Here is a 24,948-nt window from a genome sequence, read left to right as displayed (position 1 = left end):
GAACCATTGCTGAATGAAATGCATGAGTGACTTTGAAACTTTCCAAAAATGATAATTCATTGAGCCAGGGCCAAGAGCCGATGACGTGCACAGTGGGTGATACTTCACCACTCAATGAATGTGTGTGTAGTACTGTATGTGTGTGTGTCTGATATTAGGACCACTCTGGCACTGTTGTAAGCCAAGCTGCGCAGCAGCTGCCCTTGGATCAAGTGTGTGTGTGTGTGTGTGTGTGTGTGTGTGTGTGTGTGTGTGTGTGTGTGTGTGTGTGTGTGTGTGTGTGTGTGTGTGTGTGTGTGTGTGTGTGTGTGTGTGTGTGTGAGAGAGAGAGAGAGAGAGAGAGAGAGAGAGAGAGAGAGATGGAGAGCTAGGAAAGACTGAAAGAAGGACCAGGGAGAGAGGAGATCAAAGAGGGCAAGAGTGGAAGAATGTCAGTAAAAGAGAAGGTTAATAAGGCCTTGTACTGCAGACACGCATGCATGCACACACACACACACACACGCACACATGGACCTCGGTCAGACAGGATTCAGTGGAGGAGAGAAAAAATAAAACAGGAGCTTGTTTTAAGTGGAGGTTCACATAAATAGTTTACAACAGATTTATTTATTTGAAAAACAGCTGGGTATTTTCCTGACACAACTGTCTCCAACTCCAAGCAGGTCGAAACAAATGTTCTGTAAGTAGCAATGACTTACAAGTATATTGAGGAAGAGTGTATTCTAAGCGAATAGGAGTTAATTAGGGGAAGCCATAGCTGAGCGGCTAGAGAGGCTGTCTGGGAATCGGAAGGTTGCCAGTTTGAATTTTGGCTCAAAGTGTCCCTGAGCGCGACTATAACCCCTAACATATTCCCTCTGTGCCGTCTGAGCAGCCATCGTATCTGTCTGATGAAGCAGTTATCACAATTTCCCCCCCCATGAGTTCAAAACGTTTAATCCCTATTGGAGTGGATAACATTCGGATTGTGTGTAGTAAAAAAAGAGAGAAAGAAGGAAAATAAATATGCATTTGATGTCTGATGTGTGATCATTGAATTATCTCAGCAAACATGATGTCAATGAGAAACATAAGTTTGATTAATCAATTGATACCTTTAACACCCAAAATCCAAATTTGATCCACTCGGATAGTAGGGATTAAAGGTTTTGAACAGATTGGGCTCATGGGGACCAAGATGTAAGCACCTGCCTTGATGTAGCTGTTACAGCTGAAAACATAAATCAAAATTACTATATACCTGTAGGTCTGCATAATGTTGATGAAGGGCTCCATTCCCCAGGCCAGGTGACTAGCATACTGTTGAGGAGGTGTATTTATGTCTGAGGAATGCATTCTTCTGCAGTGACTCTGGCATTCTGCTGGGAGCTGAGGCCATATGCTGGCAGTGCTGGTGCCAGACATACATTTCCTTGCATATTGTGTAGGCCTACATATTCCCTAGTCATTGATTGATTGATTGATTGATTGATTGTTTGATTACAAGTTTGCACAGGAAAAGGTACAGTTTCATGACAGTACCGTTCACTGGTACAAGGTCAACTAAAAGGATACGCCCAAGAAAGCACAATCAATTATTTAAATTGAGATCCTTTTTTAACTTGTATAACATTGAATGAAAGACAGATAGAACACAGTACTGTCTGACACAGTACTACTGGCACATAATGACACAGCATTGCTCGTCTAATGATGCTGATAACAGAATGCTCCTCTGATGAATTCCAGTGTAAATATAATGTCAGCAATATACCAAATAAAAGTGAGAACTGAGAATATATAGGCCTAAATTGCCTAATAATGTGAGTAGGCCTATTTAGGAAGATAATAAACTGGTGTCTGCACCAACACCACCATCTAAATATACAAAGTGTGTGCTCTGTCTGTACTGTGTAGCCTATGGGGCATTCCAGAGCCAATGAAAAGAATTTGGTGTTTTTAATCTGTCACAGGACACTTGTATGATCCCTTGAGATCCCCAGTTTGGAATTCATCCCCATGTTTCAAAATGTTATGCTCACCCCCAAATGGGACCCAGTTGCTGTTTTGAGGCCACACGTGACAAGAGTACAAAAAACATTTTAATAACACATGGGCCCATAATTAGACTGAACCTAAAGGTCAAAATAGGTTTTATGATCACTGCAGTATAGGCCTGTCAGCCAGCCCATTCATTTTAGCTCAGTCTAAATAACTTTAAACTTTATATGCCTATTATACTATTAATGTTAAACTGTTTAGTCATGGGGAAATGGACTCATGCCCTCTCACAAAGTGTAAACCTGCAGCAATGAACTTTAAATGTATTGACTGGTTTAAATTAAAAGAAAGATTGTGTTACCTGTTCCCGGTCGATCAGGTACCAACTCCGCCGTGCCTATTTGTCGCATCATGTAAGCCATCTTCACCTCATAACAACTATCAACCTCAGCAGACCAGGCGGCTTCGTTCATCATGAGTACAAAAATAAAACTCAACCGCAACAAGTCAACGCTTTGAAGAGCCGGACGGAACATCGCACCATCTCAGAGTGGAGATGGGGAGAGAGGAGTTCTGCTGGTTAATAAGGGCTCCAAAAAGTCCGTGGTATCGTCAACACATCCACGTGTCCAAAAAACTTCATCTGTAGCCTGGACCTATGGTCTGTCTCTGTGAGGGCTCTACAGAATGACCGCTCGGCCTGGACACACCACAGTCCAGACGCAACATGTTATGTAGGCTAGACTATGAAATGTAGTTTAATCTCTCTCTCCCTCTCCCTCTCCCTCTCTCACGCACGCACGCACGCACACACACACACACACACACACACACACACACACACACACACACACACACACACACACACACACACACACACACACACACTTTTATTATTGCTACACTTGAATCAACATGCTCGTGTATGGTGATCACAAGACATGACATGACTAACTGTCCTGACTAATAAGTTTGATTTGAAATCACATTGAATAAGGTAGGCTAAGGGCTAAGGCTGTGTCATAGACCTAAATATAATGGGACATGACCACCACCTCGTGGTCATTTGTTGCCACTGCAACAGACTACACATAAATGAACATTAACTAGTCCTTACCCGTTCAAAGATATGAGCTCCGAAATGATGTGCAGTGTGTGGGTTATGGGATGTGCACTGTGCACACGGTATATGAGGGATGGAAAGTAACTTTAACTGGTACTTGCATGATAATATGTAGGAGCATCAATGTAAGAAATACCCGTTTCGTTTAATGGCTATGTGTGTGTGTGTGTGTGTGTGTGTGTGTGTGTGTGTGTGTGTGTGTGTGTGTGTGTGTGTGTGCAGCGGTTTGGACCGTGAGACCATCCGCAGAGTGGTCTGTGTTTCTTTTTGAGAGGGTCGGTCCGCCTGAAAAACGCGTTTTGGAACAAAACGGTTACGTTTTGCGCGTTTGTGACGCCCTCTACGGGTCGAATTGGAAATGCTTCTGGGGATTCGTTGAGTAAGCCACCCGCAACCTGTGGCAGAAATTCAGTGTTGACTCGACGTTTTGTTTGTGATTTATGGCTATTGTTTGCAAAACGGGCCCCTCCCGCTAACTTTGGAGGCCCGTTACGAACGAACGGTATGGACTATCAAAATATCCCTTGACTATGTTCATTGCATGGGTTCAGAGATCATGTGTACCCATTTTCGTGACATTTGAAGAAAATATGTAGGAAAAGGAGCAAAAAGTGTGTTTTGGAGAAAATTCAAAATGGCGGAAAATCTATCCTGACGCAAATGGGCGGGGCCTATATCGGGAGATGCGTATTGACCCAAGGAATCCAGGGAAAAAAGAAATTTAATGTTCCGACCTACGGTTCAAGAGTTACAGGCCGAAACGTAAAGTGGACTGTTATAGCGCCACCATGAGGCCAATTTGTGAAAGTGACAAACGGGCTTCACAGTTATGTCAGGTGTGTTCATATGCTAATGGTGATGCGATTTCAGATCAATTGCTCCAGCCACTGAGGAGAAACGCTGTTTCAGACACTCACTCAGACACTCACTCAGACATTTGGTGAATTATATGTTAGATATGAATACATTTAATGAATGACTGAAGACTTCACATAAATCAATTACAAAATGGAAATTTACATTATGAATAAATGAAGAATTTGCCGTCAAAAGCTTACCAACCCATATAGAGTCAAATGCACATGTAGCCTATATGGAGATCAAAAACATGATGGCCACACAGCCACAGGGCCAGGGGCCCTGTCTGTGGATCAGCAGCGACATAGCCTACGGTAGGTGTACGTGGAGGACCTCCGTGATTGAAGTAAATTGGAACCCCACCCCATATGATGAAAACATGAATAAATGGTATCATTCTTTAGTGCTGGATTATGTGCTGAATTGTCAGCCATAGATTTTATCATTTGTGCTGGTATACATTTTGAGATATTCTACACTCCACCACTGCACTCCCGCTATGTTCTAACTTCTACAAGCAAGTACTGCTGCTAAATTCGACAATATTGATATAGGCCTATGGTCTGTCATTCAATGTTATATGAGATACTTCAATGGCTTCCTGTGTAAATAAGCCAAGTGCTTTCCTAGGATCTCCTTTTAGTTGACCTTGTACCAGTGAACTGTACCGTCATGAAACTGTACTGTACCTTTTCTATGCAAACCTATAATAAGACTTCAATCAATCAATCAATCAATCAATCAATCTATTCTATTCTATTTATATAGCCCTACTGTACTGTCTGATCGGAAAAGATGACGCGCGCTCCAGGGGGAAATAATAAAATGTACTATAATCGTGCCTGTTGCTAAGGTATGGCAACATGACTGATGCTCGCGCGCGTGCAAGACACCAGTCATGTTGCCATACCTTAGCTTTGTCTGAACTGGCGCCACTGGCGCGCACAGAATGAAGGCCATTTTCGCAGCGACGTCCCCTTTAATGAGCATCTCCCGCGTTGTGCGAGAGCACAGCGGAAATGGGAAGTGTCCTTTTCTCTATTTAAGCGCGCCAACAAAGCCCTGGAGAAAGAGCGTTGCAAGCCGAAGGAGAGAAAGACTGTCCTCCATTCACCTTCACCACCACAACACATCGCTCCCCGCTTGCTTGCTCTTCTCTTCTCCCTACAGTTGTCAGAGTGACCGCCATGCCAGAGGAGAGCTCCGCCGCGTCCAGCTCAGGGTAAGACAACACAACACAACGCTGTCTGCAGCCACTCATGGATTGTTAGCACTGGTAGCTAACAGTGGTGGAGAAAGGAATCTTCTTTTTTAGTATCAATAGTATTGATAATTTTACTCCACTTATTCAATACTGCAGTGGTGAAAAGTAGTTTTTTTTTTTTTTTTTTTTTTACTCGAGTAAAAGTATCGATAATGCAGTGTAGAAATGACATCTGTTGCAAGTAAAAGTCAGCTAATCAAAATGTACTTGAGTATAAGTATTGGCATCAAAATGTACTTTAAGGTATTAAAAGTAAAAATACTTGTGCAGAATTATCCATTTCAGCTCAAAATGTATAATCTGAAATTAGCCGATCTAATAGCTCACAAGCTTTTAGATCGGCTATTTTCAAATGTCTAAAAGTAGTTGTTGCCTATGTTTTTTTTTTAATAATAATCAAAATCTAAATTAACTACGTTCAAATTGTAAGTGAGTAAAAAAAAAAGTACAAATTTGCCTTGAGCTGTGGAGTAGAAGTAAAAGTACAGAAAACTGTAAACACTCCAGTAAAGTTTAAAAAGTATATTCGAGTAAATGTACTTACTTTACACTACTGGTGGTAGGCAGCTAGTTGGCGTGTAGCTAACGCCTACTTCGTCCGAAGTTCGTCGTACGACGGTGCCCCCTGTCGAAAAAGGCCGATCTACAAGCTCACATCGCGTCGTTTCCGCGAAGCGCTTTGAGCTTGTAGATCGGCCTTTTCCCGGCAGCTAGCATAACATTAGCGACCTTGGTTCATGGTTTCTATGTATCGAGCATAGGTATGAGTCCATAAGCAGCGACCAACACCACTCTGTTTACGCAATGATGCCGGCTGCATTTTTTCATGTTTCCACTTCACAGTGGCGCGCCATTGGTCTGTTTTATAAATACATAAACGCATCCACAACTCTAATGAAGCACGATTTGCATCTTGATAATGTGGAGGGCATGGATAAAAAAAATAAAGGGGAAAAAAGTTTAGTTGTGTTTGTTCATTCAACAAGGACACTTTGCGGACCCCTATTTGAAAATAAATGCTAAAAGATTTGCCATAACAAGAGTTTTACTGCAGTGATTCCCAACATTATAATTTCTAGTTTGACATGCATTAGGCTACGGACCCCTATTTTAATGGCATTTCCATCTCTGGGACGCCAATTTATATGAATTGAACAATATATTTTTATAGTGTACAATCGATGTTAATTTAACAATAAGTGTACAAATCTGTTTGGTTACATTTGTATGCTCTCGAGTTACATGCCCATAAGGGTCCATTTGGTTCCTAACTATCATTTTGCTGGGGACCCTCCTGGAACTCCCTCAAGTGACCCCTTGGGGTCCCCGGACCCCACTTTAAGAACCAATGGGTTAAACGTCCATCACATACAGACTGTAACATCACTTTCTTTATTGGTCTTACAGCATGGAAGAGAAGCCCTGTTCATCCACTTCTGCACCGGACAGGTGAGCAGATGGACAGCTGCTTGTTTTCTGGATGTCAAAACATTGCTTGAACCTAGACTACTGTCTGTGTGTTTACTATGTGTTCTAATCTACAGTACTGATGTTATGGAAGAGGCAAAGAAGCTCATTGGCACGGGGAAGAGACATCTGGTGATGGAGGACTTTGTTTCAGCTGTCAATGTCTTCCAGGAGGCTTGTGGAATGCTGTGAGTACTATAAACATATAGGCTAGGGCTACTAGAAGATGTACTCAAATTATATCTATTATATAATATATATACTGTGTGTATATATATATATATTAACATGGTGCATCCATACTGATGACACTCAAATGTTATGTTGGCAATTAAACCTCAATATCTTGTCTTAAGGCATTTCGGCAGCCTTAAATAAAATGTGTATATGCTTAGTCTTGAATGGGATGTATACAGTACACCTGGATTTGTGAATGGGCCCTCAGATTAATTGTGGTACTTTGTCCGTGTGCTGTCCAGAGCTGCAAGGTATGGTGACACTGCAGATGAGTGTGGAGAGGCCTTCTTCTTGTGTGGGAAGTCCCTGCTGGAGCTAGCCAGGTTGGTATGCTACTTGGTTCACAAATTACATTATGCACATATCGTAATGTGTAACGGGTTATGTTGGAGTTGGGAATCGGTAGGCCCTGGTTCACCTTATCACTGCACCTAATGGTTATGATGGGTAAATGAGGACAAATGAAATGCATGTCCCTGGCAAATACCCCAACAACTATTGGGGGTCATGCTGATTTTCCACTGCCATGGCCCAACACGTATTTGACCATGTTCACCCTGACTTTCGTCGTCCACCACTTAAAATATTTCACATAGTGTTTATAGAGTCCCATGTGTTGAAGTGGTGCCAATTTCCTCTGGGGAGGGGTGTAGTGCAAGGAGATAATTTACTGAAATGGATTTTTTTTTTTTTTTTTACGGGTTGAGTAAGGAGGTGAGAATTATGTGTGAATTAAAGCAAAAATGACTGTATAATAAAATATAGTGAAGAATATGCTTGGTCTTGTATTAGATTGCTAAAATGGCTTATCATTTAGTAGCGTCGGGTTGCCCAGATGACATTTCAGGATTGTTTTGTCAGGATGGAGAACACTGTTCTTGGCAATGCTCTGGAGGGAGTCCCAGAGGAATCAGACGGGGAGGGGGATAAACCTGAGAACCCCAACATTGAGAGTGCCAACAACCTTGACGGTCAGTATGCTTTATTGGAAAATGTTAAGCTCTGCGATGACCAGTAAAGTGAATGAATTGCGTTGTGGCGACCAGAAAAGTTTCTGGTTTACTAAAATGTATTTTTCTTTTTACGGCTTAACTTAGTTCATTGTGTTCAAAGCTTGCTTTCTATCCACATGTACAATGCTGAATTCACCTAATGGTGTCCTTAAACTGGTAGATGCTCAGATGCTCAGATGCTTGATCACATGCTGTTCTCTGTCCTGGGGACGGATTTCCGTCTTGAGGATTCCCTAGACTAGGATATTTATGAGATCAGTGCAGATTCGCAAAAATAATTTGAGCCGTCTGCGCTGATTATTTTCATAGCGTCAGTTACTACTGTGGTGTGGTACAGAGTACTGGCCTGGCGTGTGTCATGTACTTCTAATTCATGCCAACTACTTCCTGTAAGTAGACTTAAAAATTTAAAAAACGTTGACGAGACTTGACTGTTGACTTGATCAGATTATGATGGGCTCTTATTTTGATATCCGCGTACTGAGAGGAAATGCCTGCTTGTTGGCTAGGCTACTTGTTGCAGCTACCGGGAAGCTACGACGATGCATGCTGTTAGGATATATAAATCACGTGGATTACCCCCAATAGTTTGGCTAAAGTTAATATTTATGATAAGAAAACCTTCAACAGTGGCTTAAACATTGTACACTGTTTCGAAGTGTGTTAAACCATTTGGACCTCCACTGAATTAGGTGAGTGGTGTGGTGGTGGCGTTACTTATTTCATGCTGCAAAGTAATGGGATGCACACAGCTGTAGCTCTGATAATGTCAGGTACACACCATTTAATTTTCCGTTTGTTATTTTTGTTGTGCACCAGCGACTATCTGGTCTGCAACACATGTTGCGCTCCGATGTGGATTTTCATCATCCTCCCAATTAAAATAAGGTGTCTGCCGTCATGTACTTTCAGGTCAAGGCCCCTTAGCTGAGAGTCTACTAGAGAGATGAAGCAGGGACTTCATATTGTATCAAATTGTGTTCCAGATTAAACTTTTTCATAGATGTGTTTAACAGCACTATTGTCAGTGACAGTTTTGTATTATTGAATTAATTTCAATGATATGTTGAATTTGGACATTTAAAACCTTTGGTTCTGTTCTTGATCTGCTCTTTTCCCACTACACAAATTATATCTTTGCCAAAAATAGCAGATATACAAGCTCATTGTGAGCTACATGTCTATAAGTTGACACATTGCATTTGCTGCTATAAGCACCATGTGGCTGTAAGGCCAAACCCTACAGTAATTTTAAGATCTGAGTATTTGAATTGGCAGGACTACAGAATGCAACGGAACTAAATAAGCTGCTTTTATAAAATAAAGCATAGATTGGCACACACCTTCACAGTGAAGGCAGTTGAGAACTTCAGAGAAACGCCATTTTACTACCCCAAAAACTGGTGCGCGCTGTGTGCACCATGTTAGTTTTACAGCTCTTACACCAACTTTTATCCCTGTTTAGGACAGGTAGACAGATGGATGCAAGGTTGGGGGGGCTGTCCACTTATACAACGTCTTGGGATTTTATTTATTTATTTTGCTTTAATCCCTGGGTACAGACGATGAGAGAGACGCTCTACGCAGACAGGTTTATGATGCAATGGCTGAACCGGAAAAGCCTGAGGGGGCAGACTCCAAAGTGGAGTCTAGTGATGGGGGCAGTGCCACAGAGGTGAAGGCTGACGACGGTACGGCTGTGACGGAAGGGGAGAAGGGTCATGAGGTTGTGACTGGGGCAGATCGGAGTGTCGTTTCTGCTGAGGCAGACTCCAGCTCTGAAGAGGGACTTGTAAATGGAGCAGAGAAGACTCCCAGCCCTCCTGTGACTGACGTGGGGAAGAGTCCTGTGGTGGATGCTGGGAAGAGTCCTGTGGTGGATGCTGGGAAGAGTCCTGTGGTGGATGCTGGGAAGAGTCCTGTGGTGGATGCTGGGAAGAGTCCTGTGGTGGATGCTGATGCCAAGAGTCCTGTGGTGATTGCTGATGCCAAGAGTCCTGTGGTGATTGTTGTGACGGAAGCGGAAGAGAGTGATGTGATTGAGACGGCCACCAGCTCTGGAGAGGCACCAGTAAATGGAGCTGAGAAGAGTCCCAGTCCTACTGTGACCGACGCCGGGACAGTTCCTGGAAAGGATTGTGTCAACGTTGAGACGGTGCAGAACTCTGAACAGGACAAGGCTGAGGCTCTGGGGGAAGTTGCTGCGGATGAAGCTGAGGGTAGTAGAACTTTGCGTACAGTCCACTGGTCAGCTGGTGCATAAGTTGGGGGAATTATTGGTATCAGAGCACAGTATCGGAGCACAGTTATAGGTGTTGAATCGGTTGCTGGAATAAAGGTCTACACTGAAAAAATGCACTTGGGTGAACTGCATGCCATATTATGGTTTTGCTCCTTCAACTGTTGAACTACATTATCATTGTGAATGTGCCATCTAATTATTGTTTGCTTCTTCAGAAGATGATGACGATGATGAAGATGACGACGAAGATGGAGAAAATGCTGAAGAAAAGGTAAGCGTCCAAGTCTCGTTGGCTACGACCTGACTGTGCACCTTTGAGAAGTTATGTGAATGCTTGGGGTGTTAGTTAGCAGCAGTGCTAATAAATTGGAAACTAATTAAACTACTACTGTTGATGCACGCTGTGCCTCTTATTGCATGATTGTCTTTTAGCAGCCTCTCAAAATGAAAATGTATTTAAGCAGCGGTCTGAATTTCAATGTTTTCACTAGTCTTTAACGGTTATGAAAACCAAAAATGGTTTAGTCACTAGGGCATATTTATGCTGTGGCAATTCGCCTTGTCAATGAGGTTGACGTGCAATGGCCAAAGCGGCGTCTTGTCTATTGTAGATGCTGTCTAGCTGACAGCACTTATCTTTTGACGTTACGATTGTAATGCCCTTCTGTTTCCAGGAAGAAGATGAGGTAGGCAACTTGCAGTTGGCATGGGAGATGCTAGAGGTGGCTAAAGTGATCTACAAAAGGTACATTTTGTTATATTTCATACACTTTTCTTTTTTTCTCCTTTTTTGGCCAATCTTAACACCTCATTCATAACAGAACACATAACGGCTTGTTTTGTAGAGTTTGACATTCATGGTGGTACTTTATATTGGCTACAACTTCATTGTGTTATTTGAAAGGTCACATTTATACTCATGGGAGTAGTGTACTGAAAGCTTTTTCTGATCTGATTGTTGTCCATTTGTGTAAGACTTGTGCACTGGAAGACTAGTAGCCTACCTGGCAATGTCAGTTTGATTTAAGCTTGCTGGCTCTAAAATGCTGTGCATTATACTAGGCTTAATTTATTTGTTGCTCAACAAAGCATACTAGGCTTAATTTATGTTGCTCAACGAAGCATATTTTCGTTTGTCAGCACTTTCAGTTCAGTTGAAACTTATGTTTTGTCGTGACAAAGTATAGTCTTCAAGATAATTTGTCAGGAAGGTGTTTTTAATCCCACCCTGAAGAATAAGCTTACACATTCTTTTCTTAAAGAAGTCAAGTCAGCTCCAACACTTTAAAGTACTGTTTTTGTTCTGTAATAATCTTTTCCTAGGTTATGTTTATGGGATTTAATTCTACTTGCCTGTTCAATGTTGATGATGAAACTATTCTTTATAATGTTCACAATACAGTTCCATGTTTAGCTTTTCAAGCCTTTTGTTTGAACTGAAACTGAAAAATGTGTTAACTGTAAAATGCTTTGCAACATTGTTTTGAAAAACTTCTGGTCCTTGGTTTTTCTTCACAGAAAAGAGAACAAGGATGATCAGCTGATGGCAGCACAGGCCTTGTTGAAGCTTGGGGAAGTCGGTGCTGAAACTGGTAGGACATTTACAATTACTGAACAAAATGGGACCAACCCATTCCTTGTCTTCCTCATTGATTCCATCTAGGCATTTAACAGCCATGAAGAACAATCTGACTACTAGGTTTTGTCCATGCTATAAAGTTTGTCTACAAAGCACTCGTTTGTCCCTACCCTAACATCTCTTGAAACTAAATTATTTTTATTCAGAAGACTAAAACTAAACCACAGTTTGCTGTCAAAATCTACACTAAACTGAATCTCAAACCATAACTTGACAAATCTTTCCTCCAGAATGCCATCACAGTGGTTGTAGTGTCTAACGGCAGGTCTGTCCTCCAGGTAATTACCCCCAGGCACTGGAGGACTTCCAGGAGTGCCTTGCACTGCAGCTGAAACATCTCGCTCCCCACAGCCGTCTGCTGGCCGAGAGCCACTACCACGTTGCAACCACTCTCTGCTACATGGACCAATACAGCCAGGCCATCCAGCACTACAGTAGCTCCATAAAGGTCATCGAGAATCGGCTCGGTAAGACAGCCTGGATAATGAAATGTTCGAAATGTTCCAACACAATATTCTTGAATGAAAAATGCATCGATATTTTGGGGGATTGCCATTTCAGACCTGAACATCTAGTATCACTCATCAGCACTACATCACTCAAAGCGTAGACACTCAAATCAGCATGTCACATTTTGTTTGCCAGTCAAATCCAATATGTGGTCTCTAGTCTCTAGGAATGTCTACTGTGGTGCCTGGAGACTACTTTTCAACACTTTTTGGGGGGGGGGAGAGCAAGACTTGTACATGGAACTATTGTTTGCAGCCATGCTACAGGAGGTGATGGGTGTGTTGTCTTGTGGGCAGCCACGCTGCAGAGGGTGATAAAAGCATTGTCTTGTGTGCAGCCGTGCTGCAGGAGGCGATCGACGCAGCAGAGGGCCCAGATGGTGTGGCTGATGAGAGGAAAGAGATGGAGGAGCTGAATCTGCTCTTGCCTGAGATCAAAGAGAAGGTAGAAGATGCCAAGGAGAGCCAGAGAACCGCCAGCGCAGCCTCTCAGGCCATCCAACACACACTGGTGAGTAGGCAGCACAGTAAGCTAAGCTACCAACACACTTGTAACAAAGGATTCAGTTCGGTGTGTTGCTCACCTTGATCTAGGAGCGGTTACTTTAGGGACAAGTCACGCAAATCCACCACACCCAGACGTTGATACGCAGGAATGGGAGGCCCAGGTCTGTATTCCTCGAGTACTCTCAACTCATTGACTGCTTTCATTATTGTCCTGCTTTTCCAAAGGTGGCTTACTTGTGTCTGGCTCAGTTTCCCATAGTTACTGTAGGTTTGCTTGCTGCAGCAAATTGAAATCCGAAACACACAATTGTCCTATGCGTTTGTCTGCAAAAATGTTGCGCCAACAGCGCTATGGCAAACTACCCTGGTTTTATCAAAGGGGGCATACATGTTTCCAGTTCAAGGTGTGCACACAGCCTATTGGTAGTGTAGTTCCCCAATGGAAGTAAGGCTCCCCTTGCTTTGACTTCTACATTTTCTGTAACTTACTGGTCATGATGTTCTGACTCATCTGTTGCATAAATTGACTTGAATAACACAAGACTGTATTCTCTTCCAGGGTGGGGCTTCTACCTCGTCAGCATTCACCGGTGAAAACGGTGGTCCTTCATCAGCAAACGGTGGTCCTTCATCAGCGTTTGCAACACCCAGTCAGGTAGGCATCCTGTCCACTGGACATGTTGTATTGTGCAAACACTTAGCATTTGTGCAAGAATGTTTTAAAAACCCTAGTACTGCATCATGAAGCTTTGCAGTACCCCTCTAAGTTTGATGTTTCCTTTCAGATCCCAGTCAAGCCATCTGATGGCGACTCATCTTCTAAGGCAGTCTCGGACATCTCCCACCTCGTCAGGAAAAAGGTGGGGCATACAACCTCAACTCTATTAATCCTGCCGTTAACGCCTGATTTATACTTGGTTGCACATCGTGTCGCACACCGAAAATGTCAGATCTAGGACATTGTGTGACATAAGTTGGTAGTGCGTTTCGCTGCAACGTGTTGTGAGCATGTTGATCCGCTATTTTGTATGTTCAACACATTTTTTTTAAATCTGTCCTAATGGTTAAAACCATTTGGGAAGACAAACTGACATTTCTGTGTGTGGGGCGGCATAATGTTTATGGTGTGTGGAAGTCCATGCAGTTAAATTCAGTGTTTGTTTTAGTTTTTTTTTTTTTGGAGAGGTGCTGATGAACCATTGATGTTCCATCTGTTCATGCCTGTGTCAGTTTATACCACCCCAGTGCATATGTTGGTGTTGCATGGTGTTTGCCTGCTATCAGTGAGTTTATTTTGCTGCCAGTATCTGAGATCTGATGTGAGGGCTCTGCATGTTAGTTTTGGCATAGTGGCTTGGTAACGGTTGGCGTTTTTGTTGGGCTTGTGTCGAGATGGAGGCAGTCAAAGTAAGAAACACGGGTTGCTGGTTTTCCATCCATGACAAGTGCAGTAATATTTCTGCTGGCAATCTTGAGTTGGAGGTGAAGTTGGTCTATATACAGTATAACTGGCTAATATATACTTTTTCTCAGACCCAAATTTAGATTTTTTTTTTTTTTTTTATATCCACTTTAGAGGGCGGTCAAACTGTACAGTTAGTTTGAAGCCTTACTATGTTGTTGATCCTCGTCTTTGTATCTGCAGAGGAAACCAGAGGAGGAGAGCCCAGATAAGGACGCTGAGGCAAAGCAGCTCAAACAGGAGGCCACAGTTAATGGCAGCGGCGGCTCCACTGCCAGCAACGGCAATGGAGTCCAGGAGAAAGGGGCAAAGGAGGCGAGTGATGGCTAGGCTTAACACACCTGTACTAGCTGGTGCGCTGGATAATTGCTCTAAAATAAGCTTGAGCTATAAAAGCGCTTTGAGTTTTGGATGTTTTTTTTTAAGACAACCTGGGATGAATTTGTCTGTTTAAAGTTGGTGTTGGCTTTAATCCTGCCACATTTGCGTATCTGTTTGCTGGCCATCAAGAGCCTCTGAACTGTAGTAAGCGGTAAAGATGCAATTTTACCGAGCTATTATAAATTCAGTATAGCGGTCAGATACAGGTTGTGCACTTAAAATGGCAGGTAAACTTCGATGTAGCGATAAATGGAGCATTCCACTGATACTTGGCCGTAGCTTTGTCACTTTAATCTTGAACAAGGAGTCTATATTCTGGTTTCATGGTGTTTTCTTTCTCTCCTGTAGCCTGCAAAGCCGCCTGCCTCTGTACAGTCATCAGCGTGATGGTCTTCTCCATGTCTTCCTGATCCTCAAACCAGCACAGCATGCCTGTCCACTGTCCAGCCCCTCCCTTCAACACTTTGTTTTTGTAAATAAGAACCCATTTTCAGATTGGTCGGTCCAGTTTTGTATACTTGTAGTAAAAATGAATTAATAAAGGAGATTTGCAGATGCGACGTTTGTCCTCCCTCCCTTTTACATCCAATTTTTGACTGTATTGGCCTATATTCCACGAGTGCAAAAACTAGTGCTGAACCCCTTCCACACCCCCACACACTTAGTGCTGAACCCCTTCCACACCCCCCACACACTTAGTGCTGAACCCCTTCCACACCCCCCACACACTTTCTGTGTGAATAAAGTGACAAATTCTCTGGAAATGTATGTTCAGAATATTTACTATACAATGCAGTGAACAATTCTTGTCATTGGCCTTCAACTGGAAATTATTATACAAACTTGTCTGATAAGCCATAATTTAAAGGTGAGATCTTGATTTGTAATGGAAAGGCCCTCTTCTGTTCCTCAGCTGTGCTTGGGCTTCTCTGTGGGAGGAGGGGTTTTGTCTTCATTAGAGTGGTGGTTGGTGGAAAGCTGATTGTCTTCAAAGGGGTGGTGAATTGAAATGTGTGGAGCTAGGCTAGATGATGCCTGTATGACAGAAATGCAATGAAATAGTTTAGTTTTTTCAATAATGGACTCCAAGTGTCAGTGCTTTATTTTTGTTGTCCGGTTGATTGTATAGTGTTTTAAGGCCAGACCGCACCAATGGTTGCAAGGAGATGCAGCATTTATGTGGACTGGCTTTTTAGCATTAATCTTATATCTGAAACAAAGTTTGCCATGCTTACCATAATAGGATACATGTAATGGCCGGTGTTGTTGGGATCAGGTTTTACCATGGTCTGTATATCCCCATCTCGTGCATTGACCAACCGAAGACACAACTCCATGATGCCCACCTCAAAGAGACGCACACACACACCCCCCCCTGTCAGGCTGATGCATGTTATCTATACCTGTTGTCTAATCCCTGATCCAAATAGAAATCCCTACTAGACTGTGACCCACAACCTTTAATTTAACATTCTACACTTTACCCATAACATTAAGGTCAAATGTTTTCGTAAACCTGCAGTCTATATGTTTAGTGTCCTACATTTTTCAATGAATTGAATACATGGGAGACGGGACCCCAATGGAAACAAGCGATGGTGCTTTCTTGGGTTTAATCCCCCCCCCCCCCCCCTTTTTTTTTTTTTTTTAAACTTGAGTATTTCAAGCAATCCCCATGTGTGAACCCAGGTGTTCCTGTTTGGGAGACCAACTTTCTACCTCCCGGTCGAAACAGAATCCCACTTGCATTTATGAGGTTCAGGCAGTACTATTTTGTTAACCAGAAGGTGTCCTGCCCGACAGGATCTAAGGGAGACCATCTCTAACCACTGCAGATGTACCAGTTACACCCAATTAACATAAGCCTACACTTCTACCATACAGGTTGGTTGTAAATGTGTTCATAGGAAAATACTGACATACAGTATGTGTTTGTGTATGATATTTACATATGGTACATGTTTTATGTGTTCTTATACCTGTGGTACACAGTTGAGCTGGCTAGCGCTTAGTGAGGGTCTCACAGGCAGACAGCGCACTGGCACCCTCCAGTGGCCACTATGGACCTGGTATTAGAGGGAAGTAATGAAAAGTTAGTACTCATACTACAGTACAGACTGAGGTAGTGTGGGGATTGGCTTTAGGCCCAAGTCATTTCCTTTGTTTCTCACATCAAATGATTCATGTGTAGCAAAAATATCACACTTTCAAATGTCAGATATTTATTGGCTCACATTTATTTGTGTCTTGGAATTGCATCTGTATGTCTGGTCTCTATATGGTCTATCTATACAGTTATTTGGTCAACAAGAGTTGTTTGTGTGTGTCAAATAAATTTGACTTAAATTGTATTAATTCAACTTATACTCCAATTGTAAAGGAGTGTGTAATTATTTTGTGCAAGATTCCCACAATTGCAGTTACTGTACATTAAATTCCAGTTGAAATACTAAAGTATAGTTGATAATTGGCCACTTCACTTAACTTTTGATTTTGTGCTTTAATATACATGTAGGCTCTGTGCTCAAATGTTGTCTTATTAGGTTTCCAGAAGGTGCATACCCATTTTCTCTTCCTGTTCAGCTTTCCAGAGATGTTTTTCTGCAGTAGATTCGATTTGGAAACACAGGTGTCATATACAATTCTGGTTCAAATCTGTTGCAGAGACCATCAAACGAAACTATGGGAAACAGGAACAGGCCCTGTGTATTCCACCATCTGGAAGCCCGAGACTACAGTCAGTTATGCACAAAGAGTCCATTGGCAGACCCTTGCTAAAATGTGTGTGTGATGTCAGAGAATTTGTGAACCTGGTTGTATTGGTCAAAAAGCGACAGGCGGGCCCAGCCCAGGGAAACCAGTCTCTGTACTTCTTGGCCATAAATATCCACACCTCCTGCTGCTTGCAACTCCACCACCAGAGAGAGTGAGGGAGATGGTTGCATTCTTCAGAGAGAACAGCAAAAATGGGTATTATGATTATGAATAGAAGGTAAACCATAATATGGTATAATACTTTATCTGCATATTAGGACAAGAAAGGTACTGGTATTATTTATTACAGCTTTGTTAAATGATGAGAAATTATATTATCTTGATGAGAGTATAAAATATTTAGTCTACCCTAATTTGGAGCGGTGAATTCTAGTCACAAAACGCTCAACACACATTCTGCTAGTTTACAAACTATACCTCTTGATGACGCATACCTGGGAACTGGCTGCTTTGCTGAAAGGTGGGCGTAGTTTCTATGGGATAGGCTGTGGGTGTAGGGCAGTACTCTTCCTGGCTGGCACTGGACAGTGGGCAGTGGGGTCGGCCGTCCTACCTCCTGGCCCCCCAAGTACAGAGCTACTACTAGACGCAGCATGCTCAGAGTAGCGTCAACTCCCAGCACAAGGTCATAGAAAATCACAAAACCAGCCCTGCAAAACCAGGGGAATGTATGCTAAATAGAATCGAATACAATAGACTTAACACCAAACCAACTCTGAAAGCCGGGTTTATTTTCACTTCTAGAATGGCACGACATTCAAAAGAAATAAACAGATATGATTGACATGATGTTTGTAAACTCTAGTTGATAGGACTGACTACTTGATTTGAGTTGGATGCTTAAATAGACTTATGATTTGGACTTTTAGACTGACGTAGGATCATAGGGGGCTGGCCCCAGAGAGTCCAGAGAGCCCATCACATGTCTTCCCAGTGGAGAGGAAGGGAGCCTGGCCTGGTGCTGTGGAATGGAGAGGATATCGAAATCAACACAATACTATGATTTGTGCGTAATAGATTGTAATTTGTTTTAATGTCACCAATTCTGTCTGATGCCAGCAACTGTACTCTAAGGCCCTTTGGCATGTGTAACAGGCGTGCCCTCTCCTTAGCGATTGCTGGTTGGGGAATGAGGGCTGGGGGCACAATTAGCCTTAACAGGTTTGTAAGGAAGGCTGGCTCTGTTGTAGGGGCTACACTGGACGCTGTGAAGGATGTGATGGAAGTGTGCGTACCGAGGAAGCTGGAGGCTATCAGGGCCAACCACTCCACATGGAGATCGAGAAGCAAGTGAGCAAGAGGAAGAACTTGTTGCGCCAGTAGGTCTCCAACTAAGTATGAAAACCTCTAGCTCATGTCTGTCTGTCTGTCCACTCTTCTGACATCACAATGACACCTCATCCCAGCTCAGCAGAAGGATATATTTGACCTGTTCTGGGAACATTTGGCCACATCTTGGACACATATTGTCCAACTTAAACAACCAACCGCAACTTGAGTCACACTTGCAAATGAATTTCACTTGCGGGATCAATAAAGGCATATCTATTCTATCTAACCTATTACCCATCACATTAGTTGTGGGCTGATTTCCAAGCTAACAACATGGTGCAAAGCTTGAAACGTGATTTACTGCAAGCAATACCACTGTATGACAAGGCATAAATGAGTCTTATGTAAGTCTGCATAGAACACAGAAGCTTTTTTAAATGTACAGTAATAGTGGTAATGGGAAAACAGTGTACTGTACCATCAGGGCCACAGGGAATGGGAGCGGAGGTGGGGGTGGAGGGGGCTGTCTGTGGTGCCTTGGAGCCTCTCCAGCTCTCTCCATCTCCCGGCGAAGGTTCTCTATCTCTGCCTGTACGGAGGCTATCTGGAGGAGGTTGTCTCTCTGCAACAGCTGGATCTCTGTGCCCGCTGCTGCTAGATAGCACATTAAAAGATATGAAGATATCCTCACGTTAAGGTCAATGATTCATGCCTTAAACACAATAGAAGACATTGTCAGATTACAGTTGTTGAGAAGCATATTCCATAATAGAGGCGGAGCAACACACTTCGATGAGCAAGGATTGGGCAGCGCAAACTACAGGGTGACCTTCAAATTTGTCTAGATTCCATTAGGCCTACTAAAAATCATGTTTTATATAATCATGATGGTTCTGACTTGTCTGAGACTTGATGTGGAAGCAATATCTTTGAATCCTAAAGCCTGCACACTACACGTTAACAAGCACTCTCTGTGAGGGGTGACCTGTCATATTATGGAATACTAGTCGATTCTGTACTCTCTGTGAACTCCATGGATCAAAAGAGGGGCTTTTCATCTTCGTTCCTCCGTGAAGCGTACGGGTATCCTACCTTCATGTCCATGGTGTCTCTCTCTGGCCAGCTGTAGACGGAGGATCTCCTCCTCAAGTCTGTGGTTCTCCTGCTCCATAGCCAGCAACTCCCAGCTCTGACCGCCCTGAGGAGGCTTCACCTCTGGACAGAGAGAGAGAGAGAGAGCAGTTCAATATGAAATCAAGGTAAAGACACATCGACTTATTTGTCTGTTGCTGCTGCATCCTACAGAATTGGCCTCATTGTAGGGCACATGTTTCATAAAGCCCACTGCATGTAACAGTAGATTTGACCCTTCTTCTTTATGGTTCTTACTCTTCTTCCTGCCCTTGGCTCCAGGTCCTGGCGGGGTCTGTTCCAGAGTTTGGGCCTCGGCCTGTAGGTCGTGCATCTGGGCCAGAACAGCTGGATCTAACCCACCGGACTGCATGTAGGCCAGCCGCAGGGCTCTGGACAGAGGAGAGATTTGACTTTAATTACTCATTTAGCTGTGGAGATCAGTAGGGCAAGTTCTTATTTACAGTGACTTTTTTTAAACAGGACCCAGACAAAGGTAACAAAAAGCATCAAAATGAAACGGTAATGACTGGATGAATGAGGACCATTGCCTTATCTGGTTAGAGAGAGGACCATCCACAGAGGCTATGAGGTCAAACATCACAGGATGCATCCTCGGTTCAGGCTGGTCAGCGGGCACAGAAACCACTTTGACCCTAAAAGAAGGCGTGCAGAAGTCCAAAGATCACAGACCAGATCTGTCAGTATTAATTACACTCCTCCATGTTCTCTATCACACACACACACACACACACACACACACACACACACACACACACACACACACACACACACACACACACACACACACACACACACACACACACACTCACACTTACTGCAGAGCGTTGAGATGTTCAGTGAGTTGTTGCAGTGTTTCCTCGTTCCTCCCCTCCTGTTCTTTCAGTTCCAGCAGTAGAGTCTCCAGGTGACTGGTGCTGTTCTGACCCGCCAGGGCATCCAGCCGACGGGCCAGCTCTGGCACGCACGCACGCACACACACACACACACACGCGCGCGCGCGCACACACACACGCACACACACACTTTCATTTTTCAAAATGTTCAATTTCAGATTTTCTCTAACTTTTAGAAAATTGCCTATCTAAGAACACATTGCATCGGCGACTGGTACATTTTGAATAGCCTAAGTACAGATCAGTCTTATGATTCATGATTACCAATTTGCATACACAGGCAGGTATATTCACACACATTGATGCACAATCACACAAAGGCACACACCCATCTGTCCCCAGACTCCCCACACACGCAGGAAGAGTCATAGCGAGGCTCATAGAGACTTGCAGGCAAACAAACTATCTAGAAATATACAGTGTAAAAGTGAATCCTGGGATTTCCAAAACACACAAATATTCCCTGGATGAGATGAGTGGTGCTGAGATTTAAGAAGGTCTCCTACCATCTCTCTGTAGCTCCAGGTGCTGGTTGTGTGCCTTTATTTCTGCTAGTTGACGCTCATGGAGCGACGCCATCTCTTTCATCTCCTTCATTCTCTCACCGTGACCCACCTGATGCCCACAGAGCTGGGAGTCACATGTAGAAGTATATTCTTCAGTTTGTTTTTTATTCTTTGAATAAACCCATATGTAGGGGTGCAACAGTTAATCAACTTAATTAATGTGTTATTTTCTTTTTCGACAAAATAAAATAGCAGTTATGAAATAGGACTTAATCAGATATCTAAAAAAGATAATCAGATATCTTGATTATTTGAATAATAGAAATACAAAAATCTATATAATAATCCCTACAAAAACAATCTGTAGTTGCCCATATGAATGACACCAGATTTATACAAGCTAAATGTGTCTAACTTCTCAACTGGTGTGATGATGTGGAATGAACAGATATACATGAAGAGAGCATATCAAGGGCTCACCTCTGTATCTGTGTTCCCCTTGGATGGCTTTGGCAGAGTCTCTTCGATCGACTTCCTCAACTTGTGAAACTGAGCCATAGAGAGATGCTTTGTAACTCACATTTCATCCTTCCTATTTCTGCATATGTCTACTGACGATGACTGGGCATTATATTGATTATTGAGACATCATCCTGGCTTTGGGAAGTATTTCCTTTTCCTGGTTTCAGTCACTTCGTTCACTTTGTTCAAAACTAGCCAATAAAAAAAATAGCCAATATACAAGCTCACAACTATCACATCATGGCTCACAGTTATGAGCTTGTGCTGTAGATCTATTTGAGCTATTTACGAACATTTTTGTACAACATAATTATCACAATACAAATCGTCACAATATTGATATCAATGTATTTGTCTACCTTACCATATACAGCATAGTCACTGAATAATCACTGAATCTGACCATGCCTGTTGAGGCATAACATCATACTGTTTTAGTGGTGTTTATTACATCCCTCTCATTCAACTCTGATGCAGCAGCAATACACAAAAATACACTTTTCAAGCCATGAAATTGATGTTTGAGATGCTAATTAGTCAGGAGAAAACAAAGGGATCTTTTAAGGAATAAACAGAGCCCTTTGGCCCTGATGAGTTCTTTGTGTTTAGGATTAGTTTGTTTTGTTTTGAGTCTACATAAACCGTGAAGGATTATCCACACACAGTAAACAAACTCCTCAGAGTTACTTTATCCATTTGTAACTCAGGGAGATAAATGAACACTGAGGATTTCACTGTGTATTAAAGTTGATGCAAAAGATGTTGCGATCTTCATGTCTTGGGCTGTTGTCATAGGGACAGATGAAGTTATTTATCAGAGGGTACCAGTGTTGTTTTTGACAGCAAATTTTGATTTAGTTTTAGTCATAGTCTTTTGAATAAAATGTCATTTTGTTTTAGTCATAATTTAGTCACCAGTCACCTGAAATGTTTTAGTCTAATTTTAGTCGACTAAATGTCATAAGATTTTAGGCGACTAAATCTACAGTTGATTTAGTCAACTGAAATGTTTTTCGGCAGGCCTTGATGGCATCGTAATGACTGATTTTACACTTGGATGCGTGCTGAAAATAGACGATCTACAAGCTCACAACGCGTCGCCTTGCGACGCGTTGTGAGCTTGTAGATCAGCTATTTTCAGCACGCAACACCTGAGAGCAACCAAACATAAAATGACTCTTCTCCACTAGTACCTCCCGAAGGTTTTAGTCTAGTTTTTATTTTTTGTCAATATATTTAGTCTTAATTTTAGTCATCACAGCTTAGTTTTTTATTTCGTTTTTATTTAGTTTCCGTCAGTGATAAAAGGCAGTCGACAAACATTTTTCGTCATAGTTTTAGTCGACGGAATCAACACTGGAGGGTACCTCATCAGTGAGGGTCTGCAGTGCCAGGCTCTCTGGTTGACACACATCAGTATCACTCCATCTTATTCTCCTCTGTTGTAGTCTCTGCCCTCCTCTCAGCTAGTAGGTGCACATACATGCACGCACGCACGCACGCGCGCGCACGCACACACACACACACACACACGTCATTTAGCACTTTTTTCCCCACTACTCTGTACTTTAATAATTAAAGAGATTATCCAACCGAGAATCCAATTTACTCTTGTAGTTTACTATTTTTATCTTGAACAATGTGTTATAGTTGAGTGTGGATTTTCTTGCTCCAGGGGTATGTGTTATTGACTGGCTGGGTAGGTTCAGGATTGGCTTGCTTACCTTTACAAGATCAGGGGTCCGTGCTTGTTTAGGCTGTAAACCTCTATCACGGTCTCTGGTGAGATGTTCAGGTCTCTGCCTCAGGGCTACAGGGTCCCCGATGTCACTTCCAATGCAGAACAATGCTTTGTGTTTGTCCAGGAGCCCACCGGAGCGAAACACCATGCTACAGTTTACACACCTCAGCTGGCCCAGTGACTCCATCATCTTCTCCCTCTGGGATCTGAGTCAGTGTTTCAGAGAGACAACGGTTGATCATCACAGGAACATTTAAGCTGCAATCCGGAACGTATTTTAATGAATACCATTAAAATTCTGTATAGAGCAATTCTGTATAGAGCAGTGGTTTTCAACCAGTGGTCCTTGATTGGATTCCAGGTGGTCCACAGCTAAACGATGGAGAGTTGGTAACCAAATGGACCCTTATAGATCTTTAACTCTTGAGAAAAAAAAAACAAAAAACAAATGGACCCTTATGGTTCCCAAGAGTTTAATTATTGTTAAACATCTGCATTACTTAATTTACAAGAAGTCTACACATTTAGAGAATGTAGAAGAATTGCTATTTTGTTTGCCTAGTATCTCTATGGTACCAACATCAATAAAGCATGTAATTTTGGACAAAATCTTTTTGGGGTCTGAGAGGCTAGATCTCATCAAATGGTGGTCCGCGGCTCAAATGCCCAATAAATAATGGACCTTGATACCCAGGAACACTCAAAATCACCTGGGTTTTGCCCACAATATTCCCCAGTGGTCTGGCCACAGTATACTACTTTCCCACATTCAATAGACATGATGTGTAATGTAATTAGAAAGATGCAATTCTGGGAAATTGCGAGTGTGGTTGACGTTTTTGCATTTTACTATTCAAGTTACTTCATGTATTATAGAGTAACTTTTAGCTAATGAGGAAGCAGCATAAAGGTGATGTAAAATCTACTGAGCGAAAAATCTAACGGCCATAGTATTCTTTCCCAACCTTGTCCTTGAATGCACACCTCTAAAAACAATTCTATCAGCATGCCCAAAACAATAGATATTGACATAATATGGAGATTGCCAAGCCCTAACTAACACACATTAGCTGCCCACCACTGCACCCTTCTAATAAGGATCAAACCTGTTAGGCCAGCATTCTTCACTGAAGTCCAAACATCTGATGGGATCCAGTCAAATGTTTTTCACAAATGAGTCCCAGAAGAAACCAAAAAGCTTGTTATATAATTGGAGAATAGATGGTTCAGATGACTAAATGTCTGCCATGTCCCTGTGTTTGACTACTGTTGTTACCACTAGAGATACATGATGAATTGAGTTGCTTTGCTCTAATGTTTGGTAGCAACTGTCACTATGTCAATGACTTTGTTGTGAGGGTGTGGGGAGTACTGTACAGTGGACCTACACATTAAATATGCC

The 24,948-nt window shown here is 42.5% G+C and overlaps 3 protein-coding genes across 3 annotated transcripts in view; 1 reads left to right on the top strand and 2 right to left on the bottom strand.

The window, feature by feature from the left end:
- Positions 1–2,454, bottom strand: part of gpc5b (glypican 5b) — a 62,811-nt gene extending 60,357 nt beyond the window's left edge. The window contains exon 1 of the mRNA XM_080722947.1: positions 2,342–2,454. Coding sequence (XP_080579073.1) covers positions 2,342–2,453 — 112 coding nt within the window. The 5' untranslated portion in view covers position 2,454. The remainder of the gene's footprint in view (positions 1–2,341) is intronic.
- Positions 2,455–5,016: 2,562 nt separating this feature from the next.
- nasp (nuclear autoantigenic sperm protein (histone-binding)) lies at positions 5,017–15,197 on the top strand. The gene is made up of 14 exons (XM_080733330.1): positions 5,017–5,183; positions 6,633–6,674; positions 6,770–6,880; positions 7,172–7,252; positions 7,791–7,900; positions 10,400–10,455; positions 10,859–10,929; positions 11,703–11,776; positions 12,102–12,290; positions 12,671–12,843; positions 13,399–13,494; positions 13,625–13,699; positions 14,485–14,616; positions 15,031–15,197. Exons 1-14 carry the CDS (start codon positions 5,149–5,151, stop codon positions 15,067–15,069), a joined length of 1,284 nt encoding a protein of 427 aa, XP_080589456.1. The 5' UTR covers positions 5,017–5,148; the 3' UTR covers positions 15,070–15,197.
- A 394-nt stretch (positions 15,198–15,591) lies between these two features.
- ccdc17 (coiled-coil domain containing 17) lies at positions 15,592–23,733 on the bottom strand (the record flags this gene model as incomplete). Its single annotated transcript, XM_080727537.1, has 13 exons — positions 15,592–15,717; positions 15,918–16,028; positions 16,662–16,748; positions 17,493–17,628; positions 17,892–18,107; positions 18,333–18,418; positions 19,208–19,383; positions 19,822–19,944; positions 20,119–20,252; positions 20,412–20,516; positions 20,700–20,838; positions 21,284–21,392; positions 23,530–23,733. 13 exons carry the CDS (start codon positions 23,731–23,733, stop codon positions 15,592–15,594), a joined length of 1,752 nt encoding a protein of 583 aa, XP_080583663.1.
- Between the last annotated feature and the right edge of the window lie 1,215 nt (positions 23,734–24,948).

This window comes from Nannobrachium achirus (genome assembly GCF_963921795.1).
Source record: "Nannobrachium achirus genome assembly, chromosome: 1".
Taxonomy (NCBI): domain Eukaryota; kingdom Metazoa; phylum Chordata; class Actinopteri; order Myctophiformes; family Myctophidae; genus Nannobrachium; species Nannobrachium achirus.
Note: the sequence above shows the minus strand (reverse complement) of the source record. Positions and strands in the feature narration are given on the sequence as shown.